The sequence below is a fragment of the Tachysurus vachellii genome, chromosome 2 (genome assembly GCF_030014155.1).
Source record: "Tachysurus vachellii isolate PV-2020 chromosome 2, HZAU_Pvac_v1, whole genome shotgun sequence".
NCBI classification, from domain to species: Eukaryota; Metazoa; Chordata; class Actinopteri; order Siluriformes; family Bagridae; genus Tachysurus; species Tachysurus vachellii.
Window position 1 is genome coordinate 36,139,277 of NC_083461.1, and position 10,000 is coordinate 36,149,276.

The window sequence follows — 10,000 nt, forward strand, 5'->3', positions numbered from 1 at the left end:
TGTGTGTGTGTGTGTGTGTGTGTGTGTTCACCTCAAATCTCTGGTTGGTGACTTTTTTGCCCTTCCTGCTCCAAGAGATCTTGGGCTGTGGGTCTCCTGTCGCCTGGCACACGAAGGAGGCCACGCCGCCCTGTACGCCTATTTGATCAGTGGGTGTCCGTATGAAACGAGGTGGATCTGAAACGGTGGACAGCATCGAAACGTTTCCGTTCATCGACGGCTAATTACGTAAAACAGATTTACGCAACATCATAAAATCGAAAAATACGCCTGCAACGACACCTTGTATTTAAAAATGTCTTTTATTTGTTTATTTACTTTTTTCTCAGCAAGCGATCACAATGGAAATTAGACTCAATATCAGAGGTTAAGATCACGTTTTCAAGCTTAGTGGTTAGCACGTTCGCCTCACACCTCCAGGGTCGGGGTTCGATTCCCGCCTCCACCTTGTGTGTGTGTGGAGTTTGCATGTTCTCCCCGTGCCTTGGGGGTTTCTTCCTCCGGGTACTCCGGTTTCCTCCCCCGGTCCAATGACATGCATGGTAGATTGATTGGCATCTCTGGAAAATTGTCCCTAGTGTGTGTGTGAATGAGAGTGTGTGTGTGTGTGCCCTGCAATGGGTTGGCACTCCGTCCAGGGTGTATCCTGCCTTGATGCCCGATGACGCCTGAGATAGGCACAGGCTCCCCGTGACCCGAGGTAGTTCGGATAAGCGGTAGAAGATGAACGAATGAATGAAGATCAAAGCTTTCCGTTCAAATGTAGAGAATCTGTGCAGTCCGTTTGCACTCGATCGGATTTCCTTGCTATCCGGCCGCCGCATTAATCGTGTCAGTGGGTGAGAAGCATGACACAGTGGACGCTCACACTAATCTCCTTCCTGCTCCTCTGATCAAGAACAAAGAGCCATGCGGACCTGGGTTTTGGCGCAATGCATGTGGAGGGTGTGTGTGTGTGTGTGTGTGTGTGTGTGGGTGATTTTCACCAGATTAAAATCGTGACATCCTGTTTACACGGTGTGATTTTTTGCATATCGTAATGAATCCTGCAAAACGCCCACGCTGAAGTGTTTAAACACATAAAAGATAAGTGTTTCAATCGGATAAATATTCCGGAGAAGCCGCTTAAAGGAGTTTGTGAGCAAACCTGTACGTTGTTTATACAGTACAAACTGCGTATGGAGTAAGGATTAAGATTAAGCGAACTTCTTACTCGGAGCGATGAATGTTTGCGGTCGTGCTTTGCCGAAACTGCTGTAATGCCAAGTGTAAGTAAGTGTAACAGCAGAATTGTGATGCTACACAACCACAGCTCTGGGAAGACTCTTACATTAGAGTGTTAGGAATGTGTTAGGAGTGTGTGTCAAAAATCACAGAAATCGGTCAGTCTATGATCAAAAATACGCGACACGTTCGGTTCACTTCCTGCAGCTGGATTGAGTCGTTTTCTCGCTGCAATCAAAGTGTGCCAGGGTTCGTTTGGAAGCGGGCCGAGACCACCTCGCTGAGAAGCTCTCGGACCGATTGATTTGTTCCGCGCGGGAGTGTGATTGCTGTGTTCTCACCTCCTTAAAGAACCGTACTGAGGGGGAGAACGTACCAGGGTAAGCTGTGTGTGTGTGTGTGTGTGTGTGTGCGCATGAGAAAGGGATAACGAGAGAGAGCGAGAGAGAGAGAGAAAGAGACTAACTTTGAGTGTGTGTGAGCGGCAGCACACTCAGCAGCATCGGCAGAACCAGCTGGATGGCGGTTTTGCAGATCATGTGACCTCTGGCCATCCTCTCATTGGCTCGTCTCAGACTCCTGGATCACCAAGCTCTACAGGTGCTCATAACCTAATGAGAATAAAACACACACACACACACACACACATTAGGTCATGCATAAAGCGGGAGATTTTAATAAACATCCCCGATATAAAGATCCTTGTGTCACACAGCACGCTGCGTTCAAAACAGAAAACGCGACGTGCATTTTTTTCAGGATGGTGTTACAATTCAGTGGGATAAATAAGGAAACCGTACAAACCGCACACGTGATTTAATAAACTGTTGAAATCTAAGAGCATCTTTTTCCTTGTCTAAATGATTCTGCTGCTCTTACTGCAGCTCACGGTGCTTCGTCGTCTCATATAGAAAACGCACACCATTCGAAAAAAAGGCTCGCGATGATAGACTTAATGTGTTTTCTAGCCTTGGGGAAGTTTCTTAAAATGGCTGGCGTTACAGGAAATAAGAAACAAGACACGACTTCTGTGCGGCTTCACACAGAGGAACGAGCAAAAAACTGCATCTGGTGGTTTTTTTGAGCTTGAGGTGAATGGGGTGCAGGAGCTGTGACCTTGGGTTCTCTCTCATTGACTGTAGCTTCGGCTGCGTTTAATATCCGGGATTAATACGATCCCAAATGGAGGACGGGGCATAAAATTGATCAGTTTTTCGGGATTGCTTACAGCATCTGTTGTAGGAAATCAAGGCAAAAAGCATAGAAAAAAAGCAAAAAGGTATCCAGACCATAACTGTTTAATGTGTGTGTGTGAGAGAGAGAGAGAGGGAGAGAAAGAGAAAGGTGAGTAGCTAAGTGAAGTTGCATTAAATATGGATTGTGGGCTTGGGGAATCGCCATGGTAACTCGTCTCCCACGAGCAACTCGCCTGTCACACCACATCAGCATCACGCACACTGCCTCCCTCTCCTTCTATCCATTTTTCATCCCTCCGCCGCTTTCTGCTTTTACCGTGATGAGGGAAGAAAGAATACACGTGTCATTTCCTGTAGGGTTTCACACAGAAAAGCCAGGTAGCAGAGGGGGAGAGGCACTTACACATGCATGCGCACACACACACATTCTTTCACAAAGCAGATGTAGCTGTCATCAAGTGTGATAAAACTGGGTCACACACACACACACACCAGCTTAATTCAATCCCCAAATTGCATACACAAAAACGCACAAGCACAATAACACACTAATAGCTCTTTATATGGGACCTGACTCATCTATTGAGAACTTTAGTTAAAGTGTGTGTGTGTGTGTGCATCAGTGGTTGCACTATAATTAACATATTTACACTTATTATGTGTTTTCCCCAACACTTTATTACAACCACCCTGTCAGTTACTCAGTCACGCAACAATCTGATCGGCCAATCACGAGCCAGCAAAAATCATGCAGGTCATCAGATTCACATCGAACATCGAAATGAGGACAAAATGTGTACATGATCTCAGAAAAGTGACTTTGGTGGGCTGCTCTCCTGGGATTCTCATACACAACAGTCTCAAGAGTGTATGTGGGACGATGAGATAAAAAAAAAAAAGCAAACAAAAAAACACAACTTGTGAGCATCAGTTCTGCAAGCAGAAAATAGTCAGTAGGGTTCGAGTTAACAGGAAGGTTACGGTAGCTACTGGAAAGTGTGGAGTCGCCGATCGTGGTGAGCAGAAAAGTATCTGTGCTTGAAGGGGGTGGGATACAACAGCAGGAGGCCAGCAAAGTACTGGAAGCTGAGGCTGTAGTGTGTGTATGTGTGTGTGTGTGTGTGTGTGTGTGTGTGTGTGTGTGTGTGTGTGTGTGTGTGTGTGAGAGAGAGAGAGAGAGTATGAGAGTGAGAGTTAGAGAGAGTGAGAAACAGTGAGAGAGAGAGAGAGAGAGAGAGTGAGTTAGAGAGAGCACGAGAGAGAGTTAGAGAGAAAGAGAGTTAGAGAGAGAGAGCGAGCGAGAGAGAGTTAGAGAGAGAGAGCGAGCGAGAGAGAGTTAGAGAGAGAGAGATAGAGAGAGAGAGAGAGCGAGAGAGAGTTAGAGAGTGAGAGAGTGAGTGAGAGAGTATGAGAGTGAGAGTTAGAGAGAGAGAGTGAGAAAGAGTGAGAGAGAGAGAGAGTTAGAGAGAGAGCGAGAGAGAGAGAGTTAGAGAGAGCGAGCGAGCGAGAGAGAGTTAGAGAGAGAGAGAGAGAGATAGAGAGAGAGTTAGAGAGAGAGAGAGCGAGAGAGAGTTAGAGAGAGAGAGAGTTAGAGAGAGAGAGAGAGTTAGAGAGAGAGAGAGCGCGAGAGAGAGTTAGAGAGAGAGAGAGAGTTAGAGAGAGAGAGAGAGTTAGAGAGAGAGAGAGAGAGAGAGTTAGAGAGAGAGAGAGAGAGAGAGAGAGAGCGAGAGAGAGTTAGAGAGAGAGAGCGAGCGAGAGAGAGTTAGAGAGATAGAGAGAGTTAGAGAGAGAGAGAGCGAGAGAGAGTTAGAGAATGAGAGAGTGAGTTAGAGAGTATGAGAGTGAGAGTTAGAGAGAGAGAGTGAGAAAGAGTGAGAGAGAGAGCGAGAGAGAGAGCGTTAGAGAGAGAGAGAGTTAGAGAGAGAGCGAGAGTCAGAGAGAGAGAGAGAGAGAGAGAGAGAGTTAGAGAGAGAGAGTTAGAGAGAGCGAGCGAGCGAGAGAGAGTTAGAAAGAGAGAGTTAGAGAGAGAGAGAGAGCGAGAGAGAGTTAGAGAGAGAGAGATAGAGAGAGAGTTAGAGAGAGAGAGCACGAGAGAGAGAGTTAGAGAGGGAGAGAGAGCGAGAGAGAGTTAGAGAGAGAGAGAGCGAGAGAGAGTTAGAGAGAGAGTGAGCGAGAGAGAGTTAGAGAGAGATAGAGAGAGAGAGCGAGAGAGAGTTAGAGAGTGAGAGAGTGAGTGAGAGAGTATGAGAGTGAGAGTTAGAGAGAGAGAGTGAGAAAGAGTGAGAGAGAGAGTTAGAGAGAGAGAGAGTTAGAGAGAGAGCGAGAGAGAGTCAGAGAGAGAGAGAGAGAGAGAGAGAGAGAGAGAGAGAGAGAGAGAGAGTTAGAGAGAGAGTTAGAGAGAGCGAGCGAGCGAGAGTTAGAGAGAGAGAGAGATAGAGAGAGAGTTAGAGAGAGAGAGTTAGAGAGAGAGATAGAGAGAGAGTTAGAGAGAGAGAGAGAGAGAGAGAGAGAGAGAGAGAGAGAGAGAGAGAGAGAGAGAGTTAGAGAGAGAGTGAGAAAGAGTGAGAGAGAGCGTGTTAGAGAGAGAGAGTTAGAGAGAGAGCGAGAGAGAGTCAGAGAGAGAGAGAGAGTTAGAGAGAGAGAGTTAGAGAGAGAGAGTTAGAGAGAGCGAGTGAGCGAGAGAGAGTTAGAGAGAGAGAGAGAGATAGAGAGAGAGTTAGAGCGAGAGAGAGTTAGAGAGAGATAGAGAGAGAGTTAGAGAGAGAGATAGAGAGAGAGAGAGCGAGAGAGAGAGAGCGAGAGAGCGAGCGAGAGAGAGAGCGAGAGAGAGAGAGAGAGCGAGAGAGAGAGAGAGCGAGAGAGAGAGAGAGCGAGAGAGAGAGAGAGAGCGAGAGAGAGAGAGAGAGCGAGAGAGAGCGAGAGAGCGAGAAAGCGAGAGAGAGAGAGAGACTCCCTTTCTATTAATGCTATTGTGGTAATTACTTTAGGAGTCTGAATGGCAGCTTGTAGCCTCCAACTGTGAAGAAGCAGACAGTTTTATCAGCTGGTGTAAAATTACAGGACAGCTACAGTACAGTCTGTCAGAGACGCCACTAATATTACTGCGCTGTCATTTTCTGCAGTTTATATGATGATATTCACACACAAAGAACTGCACTGCTTATAAAACAGTAACGAGGACTAAAGTGTTAAACCTAATATCTGGTCAGGATGGTAAACTCGCACCGAAGCGTCTCGTCCGACACAATGTGACCGATGAGATAAAGGTGAATCAGATCCATATCGGTTTATTTCTTCCTGACGAGTGTGAACACTATATAATAACTCACACAACTCGCTCTGCTCTTCGCAGGAGCTCCACAGCACAGAGTCTTGCGTGAGAGCTGCGAGTTCTTTCAGTAACACGTGTCTATATTTATAGAGTTTCACCTAGACTACATCAGGGCTGCATTTCAACTCACACTCACACTCCAGCAACTCTCAGATTCAAAATCTTTCGAGAAATAAATCCAGACGCTATAAATGTTTCATTCAGACGAATATTTGATGAAAGCAGCACCGCACGTTGCAGCGAAAGTTTCAAACATTTCCACAACTTCAGGTTCACGGCCAGTTTTCAAGGACGATATCATCAGCTGTGAAGTCAGGAACTCGCTGGCGGGCCGCGAATCCAAAATCCCAGCTAGATCTCCTCCTCAATAACGTCTTTTTATCGCAATCCTTTAACGAGTTAGTCGTAAAGTTAAGTTATTAAGTTAATCTACAAGTTAGTTAGTTGTCTAACGTTGTCTAACATTTTCACTGTTGACTAGAGCCCTGCGCGGGACTGTTTTTATAAACCCGCACCCGCCCGCTCCAGCTGAATTTTCCACTCCCGCGGATTTTTTCTTAAGCGCTTGTGAAAATTTTGATTGTATACAAAATGATCAGACTAATTATTAGTTCAGGCTAATGTCCAGAATAACAGAATTAAACATGATTGCATTTAAATAAGATAAATTAATACTAAACCAGGGGGGCTCACGGTAGCTTAGTGGTTAGCACGTTCGCCTCACACCTCCAGGGTCGGGGTTCGATTCCCGCCTCCACCTTGTGTGTGTGGAGTTTGCATGTTCTCCCCGTGCCTCAGGGGTTTCCTCCGGGTACTCCGGTTTCCTCCCCCCGGTCCAAAGACATGCATGGTAGGTTGATTGGCATCTCTGGAAAATTGTCCCTAGTGTGTGAGTGTGTGAGTGAATGAGAGTGTGTGTGTGCCCTGCGATGGGTTGGCACTCCGTCCAGGGTGTATCCTGCCTTGATGCCCGATGACGCCTGAGATAGGCACAGGCTCCCCGTGACCCGAGGTAGTTCGGATAAGCGGTAGAAGATGAATGAATGAATGAATACTAAACCAAAGTAACACACCTGACAAAAACATTTGTTTTTTATTATAAAACATTAACCGTTTTAACAAAACCACAACTAGCGGCACCTCATTTTTTAAACGTACTGCATGATACACAGACACGCACCAAATGATTAACTGTTAACAACTGTGCTTTTTCCTCAATACAGTATGTCGAGACACAGTGGTTGGATGTGGCAGCGCATCTCTCACATCAAATGTACCAAATTTAGCGGCTACGTTAACAAAAGTGCTGAACTATGTCAACAAAGCCATTCCCGGCAACAATGTCATACGGTCTAATATCTTTACAGCAAAGTGCGACACATTTTTCCATAGTATCTTGCTTAACGTGAGCAGGAAGTGCTTTATTGGAGAATGAGAGCTTGCTTTGACCACCGAGAACTGTGCAGGTATGTCGCCTCAGGTCAGACGTGCCAGATTTATGTCCGTTGTAAATTAACACTTTTGCACGTTTATTGCAACTTACAAACTTTAACTCTTTCCCATTTTTTTCAGTGACAATTGGGAATTGTGTCCAGATGTCTGACTTGCCTTGCTTTGCTTTTGTCAAGTAAACAGCCGCTTAAATCTTCTTCTCAACGTCATGTGTTGACTCCATTCTTATTATTAGGCAACACGCCAAATCCCACCTGGTCCCGCGGATGTCCCGCTAAATTTTCTGACCGCCCACTCCCGCCCGGGGCAAAGGTGAAACCGCCCGCTCCCGCGAGATTTGCGTTGGGTCCCGCGGGAGCCCAATCACAATGCAGCCCTCTACTGTTGACCTCTTCTCAAAGAGTGTAAATGAGAAAGGAAACAAAGTGCAGAAAGAAACGGCGCAAGACGCTTAAGTCTTTTAGATCGCTTTATATCGTTATCATTAACATTATTTGTAATTGTATAAGTATTTGTACTTATTGTAATTGTATAAGTATTTGTAAAGATGTTGTGATCGTTATTGGACACATTTCTGCTTGAATCAATAAGACGAACAGTTAACTGACGTGAAGTGTAAACCAATCCGGCTCAAATAAGGATTAGTTCGATGTCGTGATTGTCGAGTTGTACAGTAAGTGGTGATTTAAAGGTTCGATCTGTTATCACGTAAAACTCATAAAAAGCTGCTTTAAATGGCACACAGAAACACCACAAGTCGACAACGACAGACTAGCAAGCTAATGTTATTTATAAGTAACATTTGTAGATTTATCCAAGTACTGGGTCTAATCTGTAAACGGGGAACAAACATGCAGTTACAAACAAAATAGTTACAAACTACAATGTTGTGTCGAATGTAGCATTAAGCTACAGGTTTCATAATCGATGCCCCCAGGACGGATACAGTCTGCTGTTTTTAACCTGAATCTTACGGACGTACGAACATGTTCTCACCATCAACGATTCACGACAGACCTTTAACTACTTTATGCACGCGCCTCTAAACGACGCTCGTCGGCTAGCAATCGCACGGCGTGGAAACCTCGGTGAACATCGAGGCCTATCCACTTCCGCATTTGATGAAAGAACGATCGGCCTCTAAACGTGCATTTTAGTGATTGATTCCAAATGGGGAAACGTTTCAGCCAGTGCAGAGACTGTAAAAATATTTAGTGCAATGTTGAAAGGTTAATGAAGTGCAAAGAAGGAGAATAAGAATAAAGCCCCGTTCACACTGCAGATAAAAGTGGCCCAAATCTGATTTTTTTGGGGTCAAGTGACCAGGTCAGACTTCTTCAGGAGTAGTGTGAACACTCAAATCTAGCCCAGATCTGATTTTTTCAAATCAGATTCAGACCTGAATCAGACCCAATCTGATTTTTTCCAACGTGGCCGCAGTGTGAACAACCGAGGCGGATTTGATGCGACTTTTACGTCAATCTACATCGACGTTCGTCACAATTATGCACCGGCGAGTACGCACACAAACGTGACTACGCCTACAAAATGGATCAAATCATCAAAAGTTGCCCTTCGACATCTGAAAATTTTCAAAACACTGCGTTTTGAACACTGTGCTGCCGTTACACAAACATTTAGAAAGAAAAGCGACAACGCTTACTTCCTCCATAACCTCGCCAACTTTAGCGCAACGGTGTGCTGCGTGTGACGTCATTGTTATTGTTCGTTTGCGCATGAGGGTCAGTTCGAAACAGCAAACAGTTCACACTGGTATCTGATATAGGCCAGATTTTAAAAGGTAATGTGAACAGCCAAACAAAAAAAATCTGATCTGAGCAAAATTGAGCATTAAGACTTGCAGTGTGAACGCGGCTTGACCTGGACCTGTGATTCTCTCTGCTCTTCTTAAATCATAACATTATATATTTTCACTATCTGCAAAACATTAAACATTAAACAAACACCTATATTTTAGCGCCCAGGCCTAACAGCTGAATAGTTTCTGCCGTTATTTTCTCAGACTAATTCATATGATAGCAAGACGTTTACAGAAAGTCCAGCTTTAGTTTAACAGCTTTAGTTTACGGTCCATTGAGAGCTGACATGCTGCGTGGCCCAGGCAGAGTTTGAGAGTTTAAGTGTGTGACACTTCTGGCTGAAGCCTATAACACTCACTCCAAGTCCTCAGAGGGAAACCGTGTGCTCGGGTTGACGCATTAGCGCACACGTTACTGAATGTTACGCCGTGATTTAGATGTTGTTACATGTGGGAATTAAGGAGAAGGACCGTGCATGAACCCTCGGTACAGTGTGAATGTTGTATTATCTGTTACAGAAAAGCAGCATAGCACAGCAAGATCAAGTCAAAATCAGTGACAGCAATTCCAGTGACCTGTCGATGATTTTTCAATTTGGTACAAAATAGAAAATTCTCGAGGGAAAAACAGCCCTTTTGTTCTGTGTGTGTGTGTGTGTGTGTGTGTGTGTGTGTGTGTGAGAGAGAGAGAGAGAGAACACATCTAATCTTCACCGAGCAAAGATGGCTGTGATCATCTGATATTTCCTGTTCCTCTATGTTCTGCCAAAAGTCAATACGTGAGCTGTGAGTGTGATTACGTGTGTGAGATCTGACGCGCGCGTGTGTGTGTGTGTGTGTGTGTGTGTGTACGAGTTGTCTTCGTGTGCTGACTCTGCACCATGGAGCACATCCAAAAATGTGTCCGAATAAGAAACGAAATAATCAATACTAATCATTCTCACGCAGGTTTATATTAGGCCTCTGATTAAAACGCAT

At 45.0% G+C, this 10,000-nt stretch overlaps 1 protein-coding gene across 3 annotated transcripts in view; it reads right to left on the reverse strand.

Moving 5' to 3' along the window:
* The window catches only part of ptprdb (protein tyrosine phosphatase receptor type Db), a 74,831-nt gene that overhangs the window by 33,335 nt on the left and 31,496 nt on the right, over positions 1–10,000 (reverse strand). For all 3 annotated transcript variants that reach the window (XM_060864496.1, XM_060864497.1, XM_060864498.1), the window contains 2 exons: positions 1,691–1,835; positions 32–177 (listed from right to left, as the gene is read on the reverse strand). In XM_060864496.1, the coding sequence (XP_060720479.1) occupies positions 32–177; positions 1,691–1,778 (234 nt within the window). In that variant the 5' untranslated portion in view covers positions 1,779–1,835. The remainder of the gene's footprint in view (positions 1–31; positions 178–1,690; positions 1,836–10,000) is intronic.